Genomic DNA, 27600 nt, shown 5'->3' with positions numbered 1-27600 from the left:
CTAACCTCCAAGGATTTTTGTTCTCCTTGAGGGCAACAGGCAAAAGTACACAGGTCATTGGATGATTGTGCAAGATGGCGAGGGTTACACAAAGCACTGTGCACAGGAGCTCAGTAGGGCCAAGCAGTGGTGGAGGAAGAAAGTGAGAGCCCCCTTCACTGGAGAGACTTTGGGTCTTTCTGAAGACTCCTTGGATGAAGAAGTGCTTTTCCAAGGCTTGGCTTTGGGAAGCTGAGAAGCCATCCCAGGTGAGGGAGTGATGTGGGCAGAGCGCCAGCAGGAGGTGGCTGTGAGCAGTGAGGACACCTGTTTGGCTGGGACAGGTTTTAGTGTTATCATCTAGAATGAGAGGCTGGGCCAGGTGTGGAGAGGGGCTTCAATGAAAGGCTGGGATAGAAAATAGTTGGAGTGTTTGATACATTTGCTAATTTCTAAGTCTGTTTCTGTGACTCCACATGCATCCATTCAATTAATCAAGATCAGGGATTTTAAAATCTGAAAATAACCATGACTGTCTCTTTCTAGAGGGCCTGAGCCAGCTTGACTTTCAGGCCAATGGAAAGCAGCCCAAGTTGTAGCCTCTTGGATTTTGCTTTCTCCTTCAGTGGAATGTTTATGTGTCCCTGCCTGTTCTGTGGCACTTACTGCCATGATGTCTTAGCCCTTGTTACACTACATGTTTGCCTGCTTTCAATGAAAACATATAAAAGTTAGAACTATGATTGCCTTAGTATGCCAAAACATAGTGCTTAAACCACGAGACATGATCTAGAAATGAGACTTCCAATTCACACTGACCTGTTCTTGCTGAAGCAAGAAGACTTTTAGCTGCTGTAGGAGTCAGGGCAGCTTGAGGAAGAATATTTGCTGCGGGGTGTCATATTCTAATAACCCTTTGATCCGTGATCACTTCCCTTTCATCTTACATGGTCATTTTGCTCCAAGGAAATCCAAGAGGTCTCATGTGAAAGTTCCCATATTTAGAGTTTGCTACAAATCTTGGAAGAAAACAGTCCTCTGATAGATATTTCTATGTATTATAGACATTTCTCTATATGTGGAGAGAGAGAGAGAGAGAGAGAGAGAGAGAGAGAGAGAGATCCCAGTAGATATATAAATCAATCTGTACATAGATAAAGCTATGGATACACATCTATAGACATATATATATATATATATAATCTATATCTATAAATATCTATGCATAGGTATATCTACATCATTTTAAGCACAAGATGACAATTCATTTTACAAGTTTCTGTTCAGAATCTCTGACCTACAATTATGATGTGAAGCCAACTGCCTCATCTTTGTGTTCATAAAGGAATTTTCTTACACAGCTACAAGAAAACATGACAGGTTTTGTCTGAGGAAATTCAACTTTCTCATGCATCCTGAGTTTGGGCTTCAGGAATGTAGCTTACTAAAGAGGATTAGAAAGAGTCTCCAAGGGGCTGGGGATTTAGCTCAGCAGCATAAGCACCTGCCTGGCAAACACTGGGTCGTGAGTTCGATCTCTGGTACCAAAAAGAAAGACAGAAGGAAAGAGTCTCCATGGGGAAGTAATGTGCCTGCTGAAAGCAGCAGAACTCTCCTCCTGCTATGACCAGTTGATAGCAGAGCTAAGAACAGGTAAACCTCATTTTCTCTCATTTTAGCCAGGGCTGTTTATTGCTGACCGTACCAAAGCAAGTTCTTCATAGCTGTTCTGCTTCATTTCTGGGTCAGACTAGAGCTGTAATTTGGTTCTTAAAACCGAGAAATGCCTTAGCTAGAGCATTTAGTATGAAAAATGTCTCTCACAGAAAATATTCCTTACTGATTTGATTATGAGACTCAGTCATTACCTAGAACTTTATTTATTTGTTTATTTATTTATTTTGAAACAGGGTCTCACTAGGCAGTTCAGGCTGGTCTTGAACACAGTATGTGTCCCAAGCTAACTTGAACTTGTGGTGTTTCTCCTGCCTCAGCCTCCTGAATACTAAGATTACAGGCGTGTGCCACCCTGCCGGGCTTCTATAATTCTTTTACAATGTGTTTTCTTACTCACTGTTTCTGTTTTTAAAATATTTATTTTGGAGGAGGCAGGGGAACAAACTTTCGGTGGCTGTAATTTTTCCTCATCTGCTTACGCGGCTTAAGGAATCCTGAATGCCATAATTCACAGCCCATTATCCCGTTTCACATTCAAGGCCAAAGGTTAAAAATAGGTTGCTAAGGGAAGTAACATTAAAGGAAGAGGGGATTATCTCTTGTTTTAGAAACTCTTACAGTTACACATGAGTTTCCAGTTGGTTCAGGAAAAAAAGGCAAATACACAAAAAGCCTCATTCCTTACAACTCACGTGGAACTCGATCCTGCTTTCAGTCAGGACAGATACAACCCTGAGAAAAAGTGGATCTAAGGCCAGAAGAGTGCAGAGAATTTTGGGCCTCTCTTATCAGAATGATTACATTCCCAGCAAGAAACCAATATGTAAGCTTTGGGCAGCAGCTCGCAGGGAAACCTATAGAATAAACAACTGTCTCTCCAGGGCGAATGGCAAGCATTTATAAATGCAAGCTGTGGAGGGTGTGCACTCATCCACTGTTTTTGATCTTTGTGATCAAAGATGGATTCAGGGAATTTTTTTAAATTGGAGTCTGTTCAGTGGCTGAATACCTGCTTCTAAAGAAAGAAGGCCAGCAGTCACACCCATCCTTAATGTTTGCAGGGCCTCAGGAGTCCTGGAATGTGTGCCCAACTGTGCTGAAGTGGACCAGTTACAGTAATGGTTGCTAAAACAGTATCTGTCTCAATTCATTAACGACTTGATGGTGAGCTTAACAAGATTCATTCTAAAGAGGTCAGGAACATTAGACACCTGTATGTGTGTGGTAAGAATTACGAATAGATCCAATTGGTGTAACAGGTTATTTTAGTAAACTTGGAATCACTAAATTTAACTAGATTATCTTATTCAGCTAAAAGTGGTGTAAAAAACGAGGCAAAATTTTTGTTATCTATAATAATCCTTTCTTTTAACAGTAATATCTCAGAATAATCTTTTCTTTTAACAGTGAAGGCCGTTGCTAAATTCTTCAAATAAATAAATAGTTAGATGAGAAAATTATGAAAATTCAAACAAAAGATGACTCAGGTTTTCTGAAAAAGTAAAAGATTTGAATAGACATTTTCTCAGAAGAAATACAATGGTGACCAATAAGCATATGGGAGCATATTCAACACTTTTGGGAATTAGAGAATCACAAGTTAAGAGCACAGTAAGAAACTACTGTAGTGTCTCAGATGAAAAGGACCAATAATACAAATGCTGGTGAGGTTGTGGAACACTGGAAATTTTCATATTATTGGTTAAAGCTCAAAATGGTACAACTATTGTGAAAAATGCTCTGCTGGTTTCTTACAGAACTAAACCTGCATCTACCCAGCACTTCTTTTCCTAGGTTTTTGTCTAAGAGAAGTCAAATGGAAAGATGCAGATCACTGTATGATTTCTGAACAACTGGTGAATAAAAGATAGAGAATGTATTTGAGCTTGACATTCTGAATGTGTTCCTTAGGCCATTCAGAGTGAATACTTAGAGAAGGCAGTGTAATCTTGTCTTACCTCTCAGTTCTGTAGTGATTAATATTTGTGTGATGAATAAATGTTTATGAGTTTATTTTAAAGCCATGTTAATGAATATTTAGATAAATATAGTGCTATTATATTCTTCTTGTGAAATAAACCTTCTGGAGCCATGTCTGTTCATTTCTAGGAATAGTCTTTCTCCTGTAGTATATTTTACTAGACACTAATGTAGCGACTCTGCATTTCTTTTGGCTAACACTCAGAGCTTTGGGTGCTTGGTGCATCTCATCGCTTTGTTGCTTGTTCCCCAAGATAGACTGTGGTGTGTCCAGGTCTTTTTGATCATTCAGCCATCAGCTAGCAATTGTTGAACACCTCTTCCAGATAGATCCATATTTTCTTACAAATTATATTTACAGTTTTGTGCATATTAAAACCACTAAAAATGGCTAAAAAACTGAAATAAAGAAAGTCTGCTACTTAGTGCCCTAAATGGGACACAATATCACCAGATTGTTATTCAGAAGTGATTTATGAATAGAATGACAGTGTAGGTTTAAGAGATGCACTGCTCTCCACTTTTCAGTGTCAACCCTAACAATTTATAGAGCTATTACAGATTTAGATGATGTGTTCACTATTTTATAATACATATTTGAATTAAAACAAAATGTCTACAGTTTTATCAATATGGTGTTTTAGCTGATTTAAAAAAATACAGTAGATGAAGATAGTTTATTTTTTTGTACAGCTTTTTGCAGCATTATTAGATATTTATCTATTTTTCCTAAACTCTTACTCAAGGCTGCAGACTGGGTAGTACGGTAATAGAAAAAGAAGCCTTTGAAATGAACTTAAAGAAAACCCATTTGCCCTTGGCCAGTGAAATGTTCTCTTTCTAGAAAGATGAAACAGTGAAACATAAAATATGGAATGGATTAGAAATCCAAGCATCTGTTTTCCTTAGAGATTCAATCCTTGTCATTATCAAACTTGTTTATATATTTTTTAAAAAGTTTAACTTCATTTCTTAATTTAATTTTCTTTCTGTTGAAGTCATGATGTAGCTGTGAAAAAAATAAAAATCAACATGGAGGCCAAGATGTATGCCTTTAAGTTGCTGACAGTTTTAAGCTTCTGACAGAGTGATCATATAATACAAATGACTTTGGTTAAAGCAACTGTCTCTTTGTCTTCAGCTCCATGTAGCTGAGGTTTGCAACCTTCCCAATAGTGTTTCAGGAGATTTGGTGTCGTGATAACGGTGTGCTACCTTTAGCGGAAGTGAATGAGTGTGTTTACCAGGAGCAGCATTGCCACAAAAACCGTGACGAATCCACCACACAAACCGAGCAGCAGCCTTGCTCTTCTCCCTGTGAGCAGTTGAAGAAGGAAATGATTAGAAGTCGTGCTCCTCATGGCTAACATCCTGTAAGATCATGTGAAATCATAAGCCAGGAACTTGAGAACTTAGAAGAGACCTTAGAAATCTGTAAGTGGAAGAAGGAAAAAGAAAAGTTGAAAAGGAAGTAGAATAAACCAAACTAAAGGACAGGATTCTTTTAGTTCTCAGCAGGAAATTCGTGTTTATCAGGAAAGGCTTTTGGTTGGATAGGCTGTTTGTATATGAATCTTTCCTTAGAAGGAAAGAAGACCAAGCTAGGCTTGGAGGCTGAGGTAGCAGTGGAGAGAGCAGTTCTTGTAAAAGAGGAAAACAGAAATTTTCTGTTCAGAAACCCTATGTTCATTGACAGGATCTGCTTATGCTATTGGATGACTTTTATGAAGTGTATTAATTTTATAAAATATGATTAACTGGTAACTTTAATGCTAAGAATATTAGCTATAAAAATATAAATAATAACTTTTAAAATGAGATGGAAAGATGTTTTGAGGAAAAGTAGCATGGCATTGCTAATTCCTATCCATGTAGTGTATGTACTTGGCATGTACACCAACATATTTAGTATTATTTGTAAGTAACACATAAGATGATTTTTAAAAGGAAACTTTTCTTTATAGTTTTCTGTTATTTTCATTTTCCATAGTGATCATATATTATCTTTTATTTTAGTTACTTTTTTATTATTGGGACAAAATGCCCAACACCCACAAGTTAAAGAAGGAAACGTTTATTTTAGCTCTCAGTTTGTAGAGGTTTCAGTCCATTCTTGACTGGCTCCGAGGCAGGGCAGTGTGGCAGAAGAGCATGGCAGGGGAGAAGCTGCATTGCAGGGCAGGTGGAAAGTGGCACGACTTCCTTCTTCTTTCCCTTTTCATTCCATCCAGGTACAAGCCTATCAGTTGATGTCACCACCCCTGGATGGGTCTTGCCCTTCAGTAAGCCCATGACCCACACCTAGAACTATGCTAAACCAGTCAGTTGACTGATCCAGTATCACAGACCCATGATCTAGTCACTCCTAAAACCTCACCTATGAGTAATGAGGCTTTGAGGGGACATGCTGATATACTGTAAGCCATAATATCTTTATAAGCAAGTCCAACAACAAAAGAGAAAAAGCTTCCAACACGTTCTTTCTGCTCTAGCAACCAAAGCCACATTGTAGCTACATGGTCTCTTTATATTACCTTTAAAAAGTTAAGAGGACAAGAGGTCATAAATGGGACTTTTTTTCCCCAGTTAAAATTAATAATGAAGAATGTAAGAGAAATTTGCAGGTACTTGTAAAATGCTTCCATTTTCAGCACATGAAACTGAGATACATAGTTTGTCTTAAGCTTGGATCTGATAGTCCTACTGTTTTGAAGTATCTTTCAGATAGGATGACCATGCAGGCCATGAGGGATGTACCCCCAAAGGATGTTGCCCAAATTTGATGGAACAGAAACACTTTTCCTTGTCACTTTAAGGTCTAGTAGTGACAATTCACTGGACGAATGTGTTACTTTCTTTTTTTAAAAGCGGAAGGATGAGGAAGTAGCAGCTGGAAGCCTACTTACAGGTGAAATCAGTGGTGGAAAATGAACATTTTTTTTTCATCAAAAATATTTGTAGGTTCACAAATGAAATATTTTTAGAGATTCTTAGCATTTTTTAGAGAAGGGAACTGCAGAATTCTTATAACTGAATAAATGGAGGATGGGGAATTTCTGTTATTAAATTAAGGGTTTGCAGAAAGAAGTTAGTACAATAGTGGTTGAAGATTATCAGGACAAAAATTCTCTTCACAAACTTCATTCTACAAAGAGTTTAAAGAAGCTTATATAAAATACATGCAATAATAAAGTGTAAATAAGAAACCAGGACCAGTTCAGCGTCACAAATGCCTGCCTGATAAATTCAAGGTCTTGAGTTCAATTCTCAGTACAACAAAACAAAACACAGAAACCAGGACCAAGAAAAGACAGGATGCTCCGCCTGTATTTCCTTTCAGTTAACAATAACAACAAAAAAAGCTTTAGATGCTGGGGAATAGTGTCTTTCTTCTGAAGCTCCATCATCTGGTAACAATGAAGCATAGTGGCTGGAGGATAATTCTTGGTTTTGTTGTCCCCAGTCAGGTTTTACCAACTCTGAGATCCCCACAGGACTTGAGCCTCAGTTGCCCACACTAGAAACCTGCTCAGTGATACACTTATTGTGGGTTTCCTTTCCTCCCCTCTCTCACTTCTGTAATCCTCTGTTGATTCAGGGAAATATTTCCCCAGTTGTCTCTTGAATCTATCAGGGATTGGTTTTAGGATCCCTGTAGATACGAAAAATCCATGGATGCTCAAGTCCCTTAAATTAAATAGCATCATATTTGCATGCAGCCTACACACACCTCCCTGGATGTTTTAAGTCATGTCTATTATGATACCTGATTTAATGTGGAGGTTATGTAAATAGCTGTTATACTGCTCTTTGGGAAAAAAATGATGAGAAGAAAGTCTGTACATATTTGGTATAGATACATTTCCTTTTCAGATATTTTCCATCTGAGGTTGACTCTATGGCTGTGGAACCCACAAATATGGGGAGCTGACTATACTTGCAACTTAAGTATTTTTCCCAAACATTTCTAGAAAAATCCAGATATCAAGAGATGTAGTCAAACTAGCGCGCACACACACACACACACACACACACACACACACGAGTAAGAGAGAAAGCATCTGAAGATGTCTCTCAGGTCTGTTGTATGGGAGACTCCAAAGATAGTGTACTGTTAACCTAGAAGGAAGAGTGAGAACAGGCGGGGCCGATGGTGAAAAGTTTAGGTGACACAGAGCTCTGTGGGGAAGAGCCTGAGAGGCTATTTTATTTTATTTTTCTGAGAGGCTATTTAGAAATATGTTTAGTAGTTTGAAGCTAGAGCTGGGGTGTTTTTCAAGTCATCATTGTAAATTGTCAGAAGTCGAGAGAACATACGTGAGCTCTGAAAGAATCGGTGAACATTCAGGACCATAGGGTGATGTGCAGAGAAAGGTGGGGCAAACATTTTTAAAGATTTGGAGGAAGAGAAGAGCCAACAAAGGAAACCGGGACAGAGAAATAAATAATATGATGAACAAGGCTCTTTGCTGGAGCCAAGGCCTGGGAAGGGACAAGTTGGTACTGTGGTTTCTGTAGATCCCAGAGACAAAGAAGGGAAAACGATGAGAGGAAGGTAGGAGGCCAGGGCTGTCTTCTTAAAACTGCACAGGGGCACCTCTCGTGCTGTGCTGGAACCGTGCCTTGTTTCAGAGAGCTGCACACAGTAGTTTGGTCCTAAGACCCTTTCTGCTTCTAGAGGAGGCTGCAGTGACAGTGAGAATGGACACAGCTTTCATGAGTGTATGAGCCCTGAGTCCTACTCCAGAGAGTCAGTCATGTGACAAAGTGTTTGCACTTTTTGCCGATGATTGCCACCCCATCAGGATGTAAGCAGGATGATCAGTGTGTGTAGGCTGAGCTTCGAGGAAACCAAATCCTTGAAAAACATCTGCGTGCAGCTGGGTTTTCTAATAAGGTGAGGCTAATCACCCTGCATGGATTTGTAAATTACTGTGAGCCATACGGTTAAGCTCTTCAAAAAAGAGAAAAACTGCCTGGCAAGTGCAAGGCCCTGACCAAAAAAACCCAAAACAAAACAAAAAAAATCCACTACCACCAAAAAAACACAGAAAAGTCTGTGCTTCTCAGTACCATTTGGGGACTTTGGCTGGCATTTCTAAATACCCAAACCTGTGCCACCTCAGTTATTAGCATTAGAACAAAGCCCTGGAACCTGGTCTCTGTCCTGGCTCACCAAATTCTCCTTCCTCCTCAGCAACTGCCAACACCAGCCTCTTCGTGGAGCCTTCATAACTAATCAGAGGACTAGATCTGCAACTCCTGAGATTCCCTCTTTACTCAGCACCCACTAAATGCTCCCACCCACTGGACCAGTGTTCTGAAAGCTCGCTGATGTTGCCTCTTAGCTTGATGCATGTCCTGTGATATCACTATTGTCCCAGACAGGGATGATCTATATTTATGTTTTTATGCATCATTCTTTGTGCAAGCAGCTCTGGGATCAGATGGTAGCTTATCCATTGTGTTTGATAATGTTAAGCAAAAGTGTCTTGCTGCATTCTGTCCTTCCCTTTTAGAGATGTGTTTTAGAGACATAAGTATGTGTGATATTTTCTGGCTTTTCTTGACTAGTAATGTAATTAACTCTAAAGATTTCCTGTTTTTCTCACAGTTGTTCCTTCCCATATGCAGCAGATGATAACACAACTACCTCAGGAAGAATTTTAAAAGGCATTTGATAGCATGGCTCAGTAGTTCACTAATAGTAAACAAGCTTTGGCTCGTATCATTAGCTGCCAGACCTCACTTAAACTTACTCTTAGTTTGTGTTTCCAGAGAATGTGTTACTTTCCAGGAATGCCAGCAAGCCAGATTTAGTGTCAATAAAGGACCAAGCACAGTGTGGGGTTAGCCAGGAGCTGTGGGGTGAAAGCAAGAGTGGAAGAATCTAGTGTTAGTTCTGGCGCTCACTAGCTAGCAGGTCTTGGAAACATGTAACTTCTCTGTGTACTGATTTCCTAGATATTCATTCCTCCTCTAGATGAGCAACCGAATTAAAAAATCCCTTCTATTCCTAGAACACTATGACAGTATGAAACAAGGGTTTTTACATTTATAGTTGGTGACAGTTACTACCTGTTGAGTTCTTTTCCAGTGGTGACGTTAACTCGCAGAGTGCTTGCTCCGAATGAGCTGGGGAAAGGACGTATTCTTCATGCGCTATAGATGAGGGTGCTCAGGCCAAGAAGGTTAAACAACTCACTCAAGGTCAGCAGCTTTCAGGAAAACAGCGGGAGTCACCCCCAGCCTTCATGTCTGGATCTCCCACCCTGTTCCCCTGCCATCCCTAGAAAGGCTTTTCAGCCTCCACAGCACCTCAGCACCCCAAATCCCCAAATGCATGGTGCTGCATGGTGAGGCCAGCTCAGCTTAACAGAGCTACATCGTATTCACACTTAATCAAAGTTACTTCCTTCACACATTTCATATCAATAATCCTGGAAATTGAGAGTTGCCATACTGTCCATTTTTTTGTCTGATTAAATTTGCTTATAATCATTTGAAAATTAGGAATTACAAATTATGACTTTGCCCCTCATCAGAATGTTGCAGAAGTATTTCCAGATATGTGTTTCTGCTGGTGGCATATAAAACCTTAAATTCAGATGGGTAGAACAAAGGACGGAGTAGTTGCCTTTTTTTTTATATAAAGCAGAACTGGGTTTCTAGACATTTCCTAGATGTGTTTCTCCACCACACGGCCTCACATGACCCATGCAAGTTTTAGTTCAGCACAACTTGTTGCAAGTAAAAACTTCTCCGAAGTTGTGGGATGACTCTGAGTCACTTGACCACTCACTGTTCTCAGAACACGTCTGGGATAGCAACCAGATTTGGAGAAATGGAATGCTAAGAATGGCAAATTGCGGGGATTTAGCTCAGTGCCACAAGCGCCTGCACAACATGCACAAGATTGTGAATTTGATCCTTGGTACAAAACAAACAACCCAAAAAACAAAAAACAAAAAAACTGGCAAATTGTGTTTGACACAGTGACTGGACACCCTGTTGGTGGGAGGCTGGTCACTTCTAACCCCTGTGAGGCAGATCAGGACTGTGGGCTGCCGACCTCTGGAGAGTGGAATGTGAATTTCCCTAGTGGGACACAGAGCCAGGTTCTTACGTCCTTAAGAGGCACTGGGCATCCTAGCAGCCAAACAAAGTCGCAGTGCAAGTTTTGGCTGCAGAGGATGTTAGGGTTGCCTGATGACTCTGACTAAAATGTGATCTGAAAGATTCCTCAAAGCCCCACTTGGTATAAGGCACAGCAGGATTCAGGGGTCCCTTGTGGGCCTTTAAACTCACTTCTAGGGAGCAGGCAGCATGGACAGCAAGGAAGAAGCTCCCTCTGGTCTGATAGTGAGGGGAGGCCCAGATCTGTTTTTGGGTGACCAGAGTGCAGAGAGGGAGTCCTTTCTTCCTATTATTGGTGGTGTCTCTCAAGAGATCAGCAACACTGGAAGCTGGGGGGCAAGGCATTTATTTCTTTTTATTATGGGACAAATGTCTGCCGGATTCCAGGGTACCTGTGAATGTGAGTGTGTGCATTTGCTCTTGAAACATTTAAGATGCACTTGTGCAAAGGAATGCAGAGACAGGAAGAATGGCATTTAGAGTCCATGCCCAGGGATGATGTGAAATGGATCAGCCACGCATGGTGCCACATGCCTATAATCACAGCGCTCTGGGAGACTTAGCTGGGAGGTCACAAGTTCAAACCCAGCCAGAGCAATTTAGTGACTTAGTGAGACTCTGGCTCAAAATAATAGAAAAATAGCTGGGGAGGTAGCTTAATTTGAAGGTCCTGTGTTCAGTCCTCAGTGGAGGGGTAGGGGGGACAAGGGAGAAAGGGACAGACACACGACAGTCAGACAGACACATAGGCAAAGACAGAGACAGAAACAGCGAGAAACAGACAGACGGAGACATGACAGTTGTAGGGTAAGAAGACTGAGGTGTACTCCAGGCTGCTCTGGGACAGATGAGGAGCATTTTACTTGGCTTGGGATTTGGGCGAAGGGGTTGTTTAGGTTCTGAGGCAGATAGGGTAAAGATAAATGTAAGATAACTAGTTGGGGGAAAAAATAGGGACATGTGTTCTAGCTAGGCCCAAAGGCAGGAATGAGAGTTTCAAAATCTGAACAGGGCAGTGGAGAGCAGTAAACAATTTCTTCCCACGTCCTTCTGTAGAGAAGGAGTCCAATGGAAAATTCATAGATCATGAGACTACTATGGCCATAGCATTGGAAAAAAAATTCAACTCATGAAATATTAAAAATACAAGTGAGTTTTAGCAAATCTTTATAGCATTAAAAGATTGAATCAGTAAGTTCTTGGTAATTAGCCCTCCAGGGCAAATTCATTTTGCTTCTAGGTATGATAAGTATTTAGTTACTCAATACGAGTATTGCCTTGGCTTGTATTGAGCTGGTCTCAGGCTGTTGATCACATAAGCTAGATATGGGGTGATACTGTTAGCATAACGTTATCACTTGCCAACAAGGGCACAAAACTTGTTTGCGTCAGAGTTTCTAATAAGTACTGGCAGTCACAGAAAGGGGCCATCCAGTATGATGACGGTTCCTATGTGATCCTCATTGAAAAAGAAGGAATATGTTAGGAATAATGATTGTGACAGTATCTTCCAAGGGCTGACGACAGGGAAGGGATGTATTTTATCTTTTTGAGTCAGACAGGAAACCTGAGAATGACAGTAATAAAGTAGCTTGTCAGAAATTGTGCACATGACAAATGCAGAGTGTAGTGGGTACAATTTTAGCTGTGCTCAAGCCTCTGAAGACATTGGTTCCTTAGCTGGTTAGGCCATTTCTGCATCTTGTTCTTTAGAATTTCTAGTGTAGTCCCTCCTTTTCTTTGAGAGAGGGTATTGCTGTGTACCCCAGACTGGCCTTGATCTCTTAGGCATTAGTGATCCTTTTACCTGAACTTCCTGAGTACCTGAGACTATACGAGCATTCCAGCACGGTGGCACATTCCTGACATCCCAGCCCTCTGGGAAGCCAAAGGGTCACAAGTTTGAGGCCAGCCTGAGCAACTTAGTAAGATCCTGTCTCAAAAAGTAAAAAAGGTCTCAGTGTGAAGACCCAGGTTCCATCCGTAGTACTCCTAAAAGATAGTGTATATATTGTGACTTACTGATGTTTTTATTGAAACAAAAAAAATTAGATCAATTGCTTAATGAAAAGAAATTCATGTTTAAAACTTTGACAAGCATTGTCAAATTGATCTCCAAAAGAATTCTTCCTGAAATAGTCAAGGTTTTTGACTGCTACAGTATGTCTTGTGCTAAACACTTTGACTTTGAATCCTTAAAAAAACTCCAGGAAGAAAGTACTGCCTTAGCAGGATGACACCCACTGTAGCTGGACCAGCACCAGAGCCCATGTATACTCCTACTGACCCCTGTCAGTGTGGGGTGAATCTTTTAATATTTATTAATGTAAGAGGCAGAGCCTGATTTAGCTGCTAGAGTCTGAGTGCCCATCTTGGATTGGGTTGGACATCTTGGCATGGTGACTATTTGCATATGAATTGCCTCCTCATATCCCTGGCCCCATATTTACTGGATCCTTCCCCCTTGATCTTACTGATTTCTCTGTTTTATAAATAGTGAGCCTATATCAAATGTTGCAGAGTCGTCCCCCCCCCAGTTTGTTTCTTTCAGTTTTCTGCTTTTTTGTCATTTGCCAATTAAAACTTTAACTTTCTTAAACTGCGAATCCATGTATCATTTATGGCTTTAGAGTTTTGTTGTCTTATTCCTGTCCTAGGAGTGTAGCATTTTTCTGTTTTCTTTTTTGCTCCTGTAATTTTTTATTGCATGTATTTGAGATTATTTTAGAGATTGAGTGCAGAGTCATTGGCAGAGAGGAGAAATGAGTTCTGGTGTTTCCTTGCACAGAGAGTGATTATAGTTAATGATATATTGCATAATTCAAAATAGCTAGAAAAGAGGATTTTGAATGTTCTCATCACAAAGACATGGTAAATGTTTGAGATGATGGACAACCTAAGTATTCTAAATTGATCAATTCACAGTGGTAAAACGTACTGGAACACTACAGTATATGCCACAGAGTTGTATAGTTATTATTTGCCCATTGAAAAGAAAGGGGAAAAAATGATCTATTCCTTCCAGCTTTTGAATTTATTAGCAAATTATTATTGTTTGAGTGCTTACATTTCCATTGCATCAGTTTTTTATTGAAAAGCATTGTTGGGGAAGCAAGTTTTATTTTATGAATCCCAAGTCTCTGCTTACATTTGAAAAGCTTTAGTATAAATATAAGACATCACTTACTATCTTTTAAAGATACACCATTTTCAGCATCTTCAGATGAACATTTTAAGTTAGAACACTCTGTACTTCTCCCAGACCCTTTTCCTCCTAGTCCTTGTCTACCAAAGTGGTTCTGTACCAGTTGCTTTGGGGCAGGCCTGCCACAACCCAGGCTGGGGACACAACCCAGGCTGGGGACACTCTGCTCGTCTGATCTGTGAGGGCAGCGGAAGTAAAGGGGAAAAGTAAGGATGTTCAGAAGCTCTCAGCTTTCCCCATGTTTGACCCGAGATCCGAGATCTCTAGACAGAATCTAAAGTACCATGTCAAGGTCACGTACTGAAGCACAGGACCTTTAGGACACTCGTGGTCTGTGCGGGGAGATGGGACCAGTTATAATCAGGCAATGGGACCTCAGGGGTTTGAGGTTTAAGCTTCAGTCCAAAGATCTTTAGGAAAGCATGGTAATTTTCCAAGATGTTCTCAATCTTGAAAAAAGAAAAAGTAATTGGAGAAATATTTAACTTTCAAACTTTCTCCTACATTAAGTGTAGTTAGATTTATTACACATTTCCCTTTTTGTCCTTTCTTTTAATGTACAGCCACTCACCATAGAGACCGAATCTTCAAGCATTTTACCAGGAAGCGCCAACGGGCTATGCGAAGGCGAGTCCACCAGATCAACGGACACAAGTTTATGGCCACGTACCTGAGGCAGCCCACCTACTGCTCCCACTGCAGGGAGTTTATCTGGTAAGAAATCCTCTGGCAGCCTCCTGAGAACCTCTGGGAGAGGCTTCTTTTGGTTTTGTGTGATATTTATCGCAGCAGCATAGTCTTCAGGAATCGCTTTTCCTATCTCAACTGTCATCTTCTAACGTGAGCTGGGAATTTTCATTTCCGCTGCCCCATCACCCAAAACTCAACAAAAATCCCAGTTTTAGGGAGTATTTCCTTTTTTTTTTTTTTTAGTCATAAACTTATCAAAAAGCATAAATCAGAGAAGAAATCAGTCAGTAAGGAGATAATTAGTAAATCAGAGAATCAATCTGGGAGAAAGAAAAATCAGAAGTATTGCTTTTAAGAAGGCATTAACTATGTGATAAGTTCTGAAAATTAGTTGATACAAGAAAACCAAGTGCTCAGTACCTTCAGCCTAGAAGATTATAGTACTAAGTGATTCTATAAAATCCATAGAATAATGTAAATTAATCTATAATTTAATCTCTGGCCATTAGGAACTACCACAGATGAGAAATTATCTAAAGATTTGGGGCAGATTCTTACACTACATAAAACAGAATCTTAGTTTCAATGTCAAATCTATGTTGTCTTTACTTAGAGGCAATATTATCAATAGCTATTTCAGTTAGAGGCAACATTAAGTGTATTTACTGTATTTAGAAAGAGAATACACACTGCCTCACACGCACACACGCACGCATTCACACACACTTCTCCCCGACAGGGAGACACTGTAGTATGAAGAGATCTGTCCCAGTGTTACATGCTTTAGCCACTTGGTTTAAGGAAGCTCCAGTGCTTGCTTGCTTACTTACCTACTTTTTGTGGTTACTTTGGGTCTCTCTCTCTCACTTGCTAGAAACCAGGGTTAGTCAGTGTTTCTGGGGTTTTTAGCAAGAACAGTATCTTAAGGCCCTAAACAGAGTACTGATACGAATGTACCTGTGCCAGACTATTTATTGACTTTAGGAAAAAAATTCCTATGGCGTTGTCTGGGAAAGTGAGCTCCTCTGGCATCTCGAAGCCTCATGCACCCTTGAGGATGCTTCTCTGTCCAGCGGGCCGCAGCCCCACCCCTCTCTTTCTAGTCTGCCTGTCTTTAAGGCTGCTGCCTGTCCCTTTTATTTCACAGCTCCCCAGTCTGTTTACTTTTTGGGGTGTGACCTCCCTGGCCCTCAAAGGGAATTATGCTGCCAACCTCTGACCTCTGCACACATTCTTGGTAGAAATTTATTTTCTAATTTCAATCATTTTTTATCAAAGGAAACAACATTGACACCCGCTGACACGCATGCACACATGCACACACGCACACACAGTTGCCCTGTCCACTTAAACCACTGATGTGTGCTTTATGAGTATGGACTCTGTCATTCAATCTCATCACCTGCTGGATATGTGAACTTAAGTTCTGCAGCCCATTTGCAAAACAGAGACGACACTTTTATTTTATTGATATAGTAAGCTTTTAGAGAGCACTTAAAGTGCAAGGCGCTTCTGAGCATTTTGTCAATTCATTCTGGCTTTGCTAACCCTACCAAGTCAGAGCTGTTATCACTGTTCCTTTTTCCCCCACTTTGGTACCAGAGATCAAGAACTATTCCCTTTTATAGATGAGAAAACTATGACTTGAAGAAGTTAACAACTTGCCTCAGATTGTACCGCTTGGCCTCTGTGCGTGTAATCCTGTTTGTTTCCTCCTTTGGTTTTCTGAGAGGATTAAATGAACTAATATGTAGTAGCCACCTGGTCAAGGGTCTGGTACCTCCTGTGAGCTTAGTCATCTGTGGTGTTTGTTAAAGAAGGGAGTAACATCACTCTCAGTAACAGAATATATTAAGGAGAAGGAGAAATCAAAGCAGCGGGCAGGGAGGGCCATAGTGGCGGCACTTCTGCCCTATTGTGGACTTCGGGAGTGGGCACAGGGATGGGACCATCAGTGTACTCTGTGTGTGTGTGTGTGTGTGTGTGTGTGTGTGTGCGCATGTGGGAGCCATGTGCAGGCGGGGGCCTCCTTTCATTGAGGACTTGGGATGCTGGCAGAAGGGCAGTGATTGTTTTACATCACCCGGAGCATTTGAAACCTTCATTAGATGGCATTCTTGTGTCTCAAGGTAACAAACCAGGTTCAGAAGGTGCACATCTTTGCCTCCTCTCTGAAATTGTGTTTTTTGTAAAGGACCAAGGGATAAGATTCTTTGTTTAAGGACTGTAATAACAAGATGTTATTGCTGAAATACTTGACTGATGGCAATTTTTTTCTCTGTTGTTTTGAACAGGGGAGTATTTGGGAAACAGGGTTATCAATGCCAAGGTAAGAAAACATTTTTAAAACCACTTTTAATCTTGCTCTTATGTTAAAAGATAATTATATCCAGGGCAAACAGATATGTTCCATTAATATTGTGTTAAATGATTGTCTATAGGTCAAAAGAGACCCTCCCAGGTAGTTATAAATCTTTTGTTTTGGTAAATCTTGTATATTTTAGACAATGTAGAGGAGATGTTTATATTTCTAATGCCAGAATGCCCAGTAAAGCTTCGTTGTCTAAAGTGTTGTCTTTGCCATAACACAGAAGTGCTGGAAAGTAGCACTATTTTGTGAGCGTGGCCTTGAATCTCAGAGACACATTTTTGTTTTTCACATTGCGTTATCAAGAGGGGTGAGAAATAGCACATTTCAGTCTCAACTTTGTCTTCTTAGAGAATACAAACTATTACTCAAAGTTGTAGAAAAACTTGTATTTCAAAAGATGTGAAAACTGTTTGAAGTTAAGCAGTTAATGATCCTGTGGGTTTAAAGTTATTTTGATTTTGACAGTTGTAAGGTAAAACCAGTGTACTAGTATCCAGTACCATTGGAAGACCCTTGCTCCCTAGGACTTAGCCAGGCAGGGTCAGATAGGCCTTTTATTTGGTCCTCCCTTACCATTGGTGTAAGCATTGTCACACAGTGTACACGTACAGTAACTTCTTAAAAATAGTTGGTAAAAACAATAATCTCTATTCTAGAGGAGTAGTCTACATGTAAATAAGGAAATTCTGCCTTCTTCTGGAGGAGGAGAGGTAACACAGTATCTGCCTTAGAGGAAATGAATGACATGTACATATGGATCCAATTTTGAATTTAGTGTGCATAAAAATTTTCATTGCATTCTCAAAGTTAGAAAAACTGAATGTGTAATCAATACAACAGTAATAAGTGACCTATATGGTATCACTCTTCAATGAGAAGACAAGTCACGAGCCAGTTGTCTTGGTTAATGGCTCTCATTGTTGGGACAGGATACCTCACACCCAAAATGAAGGAAGGAAAAGTTTATTTAGCTCACTGCTTGTGAGAGTTTCAGTCCATAATCCGCAGGCTCCACAGCAGCTTGGCATTACCTCAGGGCAACATGTCAAGGCAGCAGCCAGCAAAAGCAGCCGGAAGAAAAAGGGAGCAGAGCAAGCCTCTTTTCCTCCTTTATATTGTACACAGGCCACCAGGACCCCTCTCCCCTGGAGGTACTCACAAAGTCTTGCCCTCCTCTTGCACAGGACTAAGATATTTACAAAGTAAGAACCCTGCTCCCTGCTGTGAGGATCTTAGTTAAACTTCTAAACTTCTCAAGTTGACACAATGTGTCAACCATAAGACAAGTCAATACTACTCCTGCAGCCTGGGCCACCCTAGCACCAGGGACAGGCCTTATAGTGACCTCCCATCTTACACATACCAGGAAAAGTTGAAAAAGTCTGGATAGACAAGCTTACAGTTCTGAGATTAAAATATATGGTTTAGAGTACATCTCTTCAATTTCTTTTCCTTTTTCGTTACAGTAGTAGGATGTTTGAAGATCTGATACTCGTAGAGCCACCAGTTGCTTAAAGAGCGGAAAAGAGCATAAATCAGGAGACCTGAGGATACCTTTGTTCACATCTTGTTAAAGGATATCAAACAAAATGCTTAGTTGGGAAGAGGTATAGTGCACCAGGACTGATCAAAAAGCAAGCCAGAGTAGGTATCCTAGACAAAGCAGAATTCAGAGCAAGGAAAATTTTCAGGGATAAAGAAGGACATTATATAATAGTAACAGGGTCATAATATTGCTTAACATATATGTGTCTAACAATAGACATCAAAATATGTGAGATAAAAATGGAACTAAAAGGAAAAATAGACGAGTCTACTATACTATTTAAATCTCTCAGTGATTGATAGACTCAGCAGGCAGAAGCTTGACCTAAATAGCACTATCATAATTTGATCAAATTGACATTTGTTAAACACAGCGTCTGACAAGCAGATGACATGTTCTTCTTAAGCTCAACAGAAACATTTACCAACACATGCCACATCTGTGCCATAAAACCACCTTCACATCTAAAAGAGCAGAAAACATAAAAAGCATCTTTGCCAACCACAGTGGACTTTAACTAGAAAACAATAATAGAAAGATAGGTGGAAACGCCCTAGGTATTTGGACATTGAACAAATAACACACGGGTCAAAGACTGAAGAGGACATAAAAAAATCTGTTGCATCCAATAAAAATTAAATACAATTTATAAAAATATACAAAATGCAGTGAAAGAAGTACTCAGATGAACATTTGTACATTAGTACTCTTACAAGAAAAAAAAAAAATTTAAATTAACAATCTAAATCTTTACCTTACAAAACTAGAGAAAGAGGAGAAATTTAAGCCTCAAGTGAGCAGAAGAAAAGTAATAATAAAATCAGAGCAAAAATCAGTGCAGTTGAAAACAGGAAAATCCATGAAACTGAACGTTTTTTTTAAAAAATCAATAAAAGTGATACATTTCTAGTCAGGCTAACCAGTAAAAAACCAAATACCCTAAAAAGAAAGTCTTCCATTTGAAGGGTGGTTTTGAAATCCCTTTGTATAAAAAAAAAAAATCTCACTGGGTCCTTGCACTGTGGTCGTCCTGAGAATTCATTATGGTAGCAACTCGGTCTGTGTTAAGGAACAGTGCTGTTTGCTCACTGTTGTTAATCCTACAACTTTCTGCACATCCTGAAAGATCCTGCCTGACGCGTATTTCCACACTGCTTCATTGTGTGCATTCATCCTTTAATGACAAGCTCAAGTCCCTCTGTACTATGTCAGTTATCAGGATGGAAATGAGAAAAAAATGTATTCCTTGAAAAATTCTAAATAGACAATTGAGCCATTCATCAGACATGTACTCTGCTCTGCCAAGGATGGTGCAGGCTAAGGGTGGAGCGGGGATCCCAGGTGGGAGCAATGGTTTCAGGCAGAAAGCCTCATGTGGGAGATCTTCATTGAAAAACTATCTTTCGAGTTGTGTCTTGTAAACTTAAGATTTAGTTGCTAGGCCAATAGTATATCCTGGGCATAGAGAAAGACTTTGATAGTGTGGGAAAGGGTGAAGACTTGCTCTGGAACAATCAGCTAGTTTAGTTTTTACTGGAACAAATGGATCCCACAGAAGAAAGATGATAGGTGGCTTGGAGTAGCCTTCGGGAGGCCTGAGACTTAGCCGAGGGATTCGGATGCTGTTGATTGGTAGTGAGAGGCCACTGGAAGTGTTCACTGGTGAGACAGAAGTAACCACGTTATACTGTGGGCAGAGTCATCTAGAGGTCACTGTGGGTTGGAGAGAAGTCTGAGACAAGGAAATAGTCTCGGGACTAGATGACAGGTAGTTGGTATGTAAAGGCACTAGGACAGGTGAGTGTGCCCGCTGCCATCACGGGGGCCAGACCTGCAGCCAAGTTGCAGTGGTGTGGGGCAGCCTTTACTGATGCTGCTGAGTTTAGGCACGTTTGTAATTGCTGGATTTAATTTCCTAGTGTGCACCTGTGTCGTCCATAAACGCTGCCATCATCTAATTGTTACAGCTTGTACTTGCCAAAACAATATTAACAAGGTGGATTCAAAGGTAAGTGGCTATTAGTTTGCTCTGTGTGTGTGTGTGTGTGTACTCACGTGTGCACATACACATACTGTTTTCTCCCTGCCTCCCTTCTTCTTCCTCCTTTCCTCCTTTCTTCCCTCCCATCCTTTCCTCCGCTCCATCCGCATCCTTGAAGCCCGTGTGTATTAGAACGGAAATTTCTCTCCTTTTTTGCATCATAGTGGTTAACAGTTCTGTTCTTGTCTAGCATGGCCTTACCTGCGAGTGCCCCGTTGGTGGCCAGCTAAGCATAAACTCTGTGGATTCTTGTGCAGTGAGATGTCTGACCACTGGGGTGGCAAAGCTGCATCTTACTTCTGTCGATAGTCTTCTGTATGAGCTCAGGCTAAGCCCAAGTCTCTCAGTGCCTCAGTCTGAAAATAGCATCCATGCTTCCCCCATGAATATTTGTGAGGATTAAATGAAATAGAACTGACAAGTATGTTGTTAACTCTAAATTAGGCCTTCTACATAAAGGCCATTGGCTCCTTCCAGCCTCTTAAGAAATTTTGGGGAAAATATACAGCTCTGTACGAGAGCTGGCACTTCATTCTGGCCCCTCATGTTGCATTCGTGTGGGGCGGGCACCGTTTAAGTTTTAGAGGGAGAAAGCAGGTGGAGTGAGTGTTGGTGACACTTAGCAGCAGGTTTTCAGATGCTTTTGAAAGTCTGACTATGAACACAATGGTCGTTACAAAGTAAATGTACAGAGGTTTGAATCTTAACTTTTCTGAACTGGAGACCAGCACAGTGTTAAGAGGACTAACAATGGCCCCACTCCCAGTAGTGGATGGAGCTATTGTTACTGCTTTAGGTTGTGAGGCAGAGCATAGAGCATGTGGGTGGTGCCATCATTTGCTGGAAACGCGCATGTGATTGTACTAGGACTATGGGGTTCATATTGTCAGAACATAAGTGTCAGACAAAGGCAGGCGAGGGTGAGTAAGACTTCAGGGTCACTTAGGATTGACCTCCTTCTATTCCCATGTGTTCTGAGCGCCTTCTTTGGTTTCCTTCCGGGACACAATGTTAGTGTGTAACAGACTCATTTACTCTTGCTGTCAAAGATTCCGGGAAATAAGTGTGAATACGAGGGACTTGACAGGAAGAGAACTGTGGCCTGGAGATAAAAGACGAAATGAAAGGCTTAAGCCATTTCTGTCTTCTGATGAGCTCACGTGCAGCCCTCATTTCTGTCGTATCTTGTTCATTAGAAATCATGCATGGGCTGGCTGGTGAGACCTGAGCAATTCCCCAGAGCTGCATCCAGTAAAGTACTCTGTTCAGCTCGGGTGGTATAGTCACACTTTGCATTTGGCGGCTCCTACTACAGTTTTTATCTAGGATATTGATAGAAAATCTTAGCTCTTGTCTTCTTGTGTTTTTTATTTTTCCAGTTGGCTGAACAGAGGTTTGGAATCAATATCCCACACAAGTTCAGCATCCACAACTATAAAGTTCCAACCTTCTGCGATCACTGCGGCTCCCTGCTCTGGGGGATCATGCGACAAGGACTTCAGTGTACAAGTGAGATGTCATGTCGGGTACCCGCTTCTTTATGGCGACACTATGCCACAAGCTTGTGGGATTCTGTAGGCTCAGAATTTGAGTGAGAACTGGAGTTGTAGATAGATTGTATTAAAAACATCTTGGTAGTTTTATATATATTCCTTCTCAGGCATAAAGAGGACTACGTCAGGTCCCCAGTTAACCTCAGAACATAAAGTCACATGTTTAACCCCTTGATGGAGCTAGCTAAGTAACATCTGTTGGTGCAGGTGAGGCATTGTGCTAGTTAATAGGTATTTGAAAGGGAAAAAATGAGATGTTGGCCCAGAGATAGCAGAGGTGATGGGGGCTCAAAGAATAGTGGGAGGTTTTAGGGCACAGTGGGGCGACCCTTGCCTTCTCTGGGGGCTGTGATGGAGGCTGGAGGCAGGTGGGGAGCACACTTTGATCCTGCACTTGGTACTCCCTGACTTTGCCTGGTGCTGTCCAGTGCTCATCCCTGAGGGGATGAGAGCTGACCCTTGTTAGGCTTTGGGAGCTGCTGGCCTTGAGACATTTCCCACTGAGACCGCACCTGCAGCCTGATCAGATGCCCAGAGGAGTGGTGCAGAAGAGGGACCCAGGAAGTGAAGCCACATGTGTTCCAGTAGCCGACTTCCCTTGTCCAGGCTAGTCCCTGGACTTACAGAGCCTGCTGCTGTCAGAAGCACCCACTTGTCTGTTAGAACAGCAAATTTCTTCTCTCTCTAGCATGCTATTTATTGTTTTTCTTTTCACACAACCAAAAGAGCAGCCAGCTTGTGTGTAGATTAGGGCTTGTGGTTCAGGAGTACTTGATGCTGACAGGATGGTTGCACAGGCGTGGGTTTCCACCCCAAAAGGCGCTTTGTGCTTTCGTGAGGCGGTGGTTGTAGTGTAGAGCTCTGCCTGGACTGGTGTGTGGCTCTCATCTGTCCTGGAGGTCTGAGGCAGCAACGTGCAGTGCTGTTCACTTTTGTTGCCATGTGATGGTTTTGAAAGGCCCGTGCCAGCTCTGTGTGTCTGTGCCAGTCTTCCTGAGAGGTAGATTTCTTGTGAAGATGATGAAGCTGAAGCTTCAGGACCCCTCCCCTTTCACAAATGCAAGCCCCCTAAAAGCTAGGTCACGTGTTCTTCCAAAGATGGATGGACTCCATAAAACAAGAATTCACTGCATGCTACCCCAGCTCTGCCTCCCACCAGCAGGACTCACATCAGGACTCTGCATCGGGATTTGTTTCTTCTGATTAAACCTTGGAATTGTCATGGTCCTAAGTCACTTCCTGAGCACAGGGAGCTTCACTTGATCTGCTAACTTCTGACTGCTGTTTACCCTGGACTTCAGACATTTCAAAGTTGCACGCTCTTCCCCCATGAAGCAGAACCACAGGCTGCAAACACCAAGAACCACGGCGCCACAAGATGCCTGTCTGCTTGGAGGGCCACCCAACCACAGCAGTACTGAGAAAGCGAGCTCTCCGAAATAGCGCTTCCATCCTGTGTGAACTGTGATCGTTCTGTGGCATTTAGACAGCTGCCTTTTATTTCCCTGTTAGGAGAAAAAAAAAATCAGTTGACAGAAGTCTTTGTTATTTAATTGACTGAATTGTCACTATGATGAACATTTTCCTCTTTATGTTGGATCATGCTGTGGAGTCAGCAATGATGGCTACAAGTGATTTAGATGAATGCGTTTCATCAAGTCATGATAAAAAAATGTTCTTAAAATCTATGAGTCTTTAGCGTGCCAGAAATTCTGCTTCTGCACAGAACAGAAATACAAGGGTGACTGAAATATATGGTAAATGATTAAATACAATTTATTATAGCGGAAGGTACCATTTATCCCCCTCAAAATATTTCTCCTTTCTTTGAGCACACTCTTTCCATCTTGTTCTTGCCACTTCTCTCATCAGTGTCTTTACAAGGTGTGATAAAAAATGCATGCATGCTACCGCTGAATGTCATCCAGTGGAGATCATGAAACATCACAGTATGCCCTCAGCCACCTTGCTCACTGGATCTGGGTGCAAGTGTCTTCTAGCTCTTTCCCAAAGTCAAAGTGACCGTAAAAGGTAAATGTTTTGAGTTGATTCAGGACATCAAGGCAGCCGTGACACTGTCTCAAAGACACTCATGAAAAAGGACTTCCAGAACTGTTTCAGAAAGTGACAAAAACCTTGGGGTGCAGGTGGTCAAAGTGAGGGAGAGTACTCTTAGGGAGATCAGTGGCAGCGTGTCTCTTACTGTAATAGTTTCGTGAGAAATGTAATCACTGTATGTTTGATCACATCCCATAGATAAAACATAAGGAACTGTTACAGTGTGAGTTTAATTTTACGAGATCACACTGTTCAGCCTGTATAGTTCCTCTGTTGTAATTTTTCAGGTTATTAAATTTCTCTGTCACAGCACATGTTGACTTGGATCTTTTTTGAATATAGAATCTGTGTTTCTCTCCCTCCAGTTTGTAGAATGAACGTACATATTCGCTGTCAAGCCAACGTGGCCCCTAACTGTGGGGTGAATGCGGTGGAGCTGGCCAAGACCCTGGCAAGGATGGGCATCCAGCCTAGAGATATTTCTCCGACCTCAGTGAGTGGGACTTTGTTTCTTCCCATGAACTGTAATGTAAAAGTTGTGCAGTTGTGGCAAGGCCATAGGAGAACACGAGGCACCCTCAGTATTTCTAACATGAGTAAATACAGTAATACCAGAAATCAGGAGGAAGATGTTTTTCTTTTTCACAGTATTTTTTAATTGGTTCCTGTCTGTATAATCTGGTGAAAAGCTTTGAACCCAGAGCCCTGGGCTGGGCGCTCAGCTGGGGGCTGGGCAGGACCGTTGACCATGGCCACAGAGCCTAGCTTTCTCATCCCAGCAAGGTTGAACTTGAAGACCTCCCTGGAATCCGGCAGTTCTGCAGTTTTTGTTTATGAATAATACGTTTATCTCTTGCCTTCAGCAGGGGACAGGAGTTCCTTCCTCTGGGCTCCCGGGAGTGGGTGGAGTCAGGTCATTTGGCCTGCACATATTTTGTCATGCAATCTCCTGAGCAATCTCCACCTAGTGTTGGCCAGGGCCTTGGCGGCTGCACAGCCCAGCTCTTGTGGCTGCCATCCTGACCAGAGGCTGCTGAGTGCTGGGAGCAGCCATATTGTGTGGCTCTGTGTTGGAAGGTGTCCTATGAGGCCTGGTTTGGGAGGATTTGAGACTGAGCTGCTAAACGATTCCTGGGTACCTAGGAAGGAAGAAAGTGTAATCACTGCAAGGTTTTTGGTAACTTAGCAAATACAACACTACCCACTTTGTGTCTTTTTTCCTGATATACTCCTGCTTAATAGACCAGGGACTGGTACTGACAATGTGTTTCTTGATTCCAGGGAGGCGAAGGAGAAGTCCAGGTCCATCTGTCTTAGGGATAGGCAGCAAAGATGCTTAAATGCTGAAAGGAATTTCTGATAGATAGAACAATTATTCTTGGAGTAGCCCATTAAGGATTTCAGCCTGAGCCCCAGCTTCTGAAATATGGTGGGAATAGATGTTCAGGAATGGCCAGTACCCTTGTCATTGAACCAGTGGCCTTTCATGTTATATTTTTTAAAAGTGGGAAAACCAAAATTACCTCTTCTTTGACATTGAAACATTAAAAAGAAGGACTCTGAAGTCAAATAAAAAGAGATGGGTTTAAAAGATTGAGAAACACCGGCTTAGACTTTTCTAGCCACTGCTAATCCACCCATGGAAAGTATGGGTGTAGAAAAAGTAAAATGTAAACTGGTACCACCTTTTTATGTTTGAAAAAATGGTGCTGAGAGATTCAGAGGAGGAGAAATTGTTAAAACCATTGGATTAAGCTGGAAGTGGCGATACATGCCTCTAAGCACTTGGGAGGCTGAGACAGGAGGACTGCAGTGAGTTCGAAGCCAACCTGAGCTACACAGCAAGACCCTATCTCAAAACAAAGACAAGAACAAAAATCCCACTGGCTATTAAGATGTTCTGTTTTATATCTTGCCACCCTTATTTTATGGGTTTAAGTAAGTAAAATCCTTGAAGCTTCAAATGCCTACATGGTTGGTTTGTTGCTCACATTGCTTAGAAATTGGCCCAGATAAGCTTTTTTTTTTGCCCCCAGCTAAAAGGTTAAAAATTCTAGGACACTGGGTTTTTGTTGTTTCCTAGTGGTTGCATGTGTGGTAAGCATGTCCAGGGAGGCACCTGCAGAAGCAGCCCCCTTGCTGTGAAGGCACAGGGGACCCAGCACGACTTCACTGCTGGTGCAGGGTGGTGACAGAGGCACAGGTGGTGCTGCTAAAGGTGCAGATCGCCCACGCTGGAGGGGACGTGTTGGCTGCGTGTCAGACTCCTTCAGAGTTAACACTGTGGCCCAACGAATGACATTTCCAAAAGGTCATCTTAGAGAGATAGATGAGGGTTATATGCCAGCCGCTTAAGGGTATTGACTGTGCCAGGCACCTGTGTGTGCGGCTTATGTGCATTATGACCATTTATTCCTCATGATAATTCTTGCAGCAGATGCCCTAACGCCCCAGCCCCATCACAAGGGGAGACTGAAAAAAAAGCAAGGGGAGACTTGAGTCTGGGAGAGGTTCACCCGCTGGAGGTCAAGGCTGGCTCCAGAGCGGTCATCTAAACCCAGGCAGCTTCCTTCACAGCCCAAACTGTGTAACGCTGTTTGCCTGCAAGTAAGCTCACCTTGGTGGTGTTAATAGCGTGAAAAACAGCGGTTGACAAGCACTTCCAATAGCAAGGGATTTAGGAAGCAAATGATCTGTCCATATAGAATCCATTAAAACTGCTGTACTGGGGCTGGGAGTGTAGCTCAGTGATAGAGCTGGGAGACAGCATATGAGAAAAACTGGGTTCCATCCTCAGTAACACACACACACACACACACACACACACACACACACACACACAGAATAAAATACTCATGTTCTCAAAAGATGTTTAAAGATAGAAAAAATATGACTTTTAAAATTAAAATGTATGTTGTAATAATTAACTATATTTTTAAAAATTAAGTGTAAATGCATATATTTGTGTGTATTATTAAGATACAGGTATTTTTGACATATGTACAGTACATACCTAAACTCTTACCAAGAGGCCGGTACGGGTTTAGATATATAAAAATTTATCCCTTGTACTTTTGGTAATTTTTCCAATTTTTAATTGAACTTTTTATTTATTGTGTAGTTTTTGTATAAAGGACATTGCTCCTTCCATCTCCTGTCCTGTTTCTGGATGGTACTTGATTTTCTGAGCAAACTTGAAAACTGCTTTTGCATGAAGTGTACACTAGGGGGCGCTCCTAGTACCGGGTTTCCCTGTGGGAAATCACTGCAAAAGAAATCACAGGGACTAGACTAAGGCACTGTTGTTTCCTTACTCTTCCCTTTCAGCTCTAAATCTTCAGTGTAGATGTATTTTACGGTGCT

The 27600-nt window shown here is 41.5% G+C and overlaps 1 protein-coding gene across 1 annotated transcript in view; it reads left to right on the top strand.

Annotated features, from left to right (window-relative positions):
* Window positions 1–27600, top strand: part of Prkch (protein kinase C eta) — a 197995-nt gene that overhangs the window by 93151 nt on the left and 77244 nt on the right. Inside the window, exons 3-7 of the mRNA XM_063241086.1 lie at window positions 14542–14692; window positions 16963–16997; window positions 20505–20593; window positions 22006–22135; window positions 24603–24730. Coding sequence (XP_063097156.1) covers window positions 14542–14692; window positions 16963–16997; window positions 20505–20593; window positions 22006–22135; window positions 24603–24730 — 533 coding nt within the window. The remainder of the gene's footprint in view (window positions 1–14541; window positions 14693–16962; window positions 16998–20504; window positions 20594–22005; window positions 22136–24602; window positions 24731–27600) is intronic.

The sequence above is a fragment of the Cavia porcellus genome, unplaced genomic scaffold (assembly GCF_034190915.1).
Source record: "Cavia porcellus strain 051 isolate PalLab524CR breed Dunkin Hartley unplaced genomic scaffold, mCavPor4.1 scaffold_31, whole genome shotgun sequence".
In the NCBI taxonomy this organism is placed as follows: domain Eukaryota; kingdom Metazoa; phylum Chordata; class Mammalia; order Rodentia; family Caviidae; genus Cavia; species Cavia porcellus.
The sequence above is the reverse complement of the archived record's forward strand: the minus strand, read 5'-3'. Positions and strand labels throughout refer to the sequence as shown.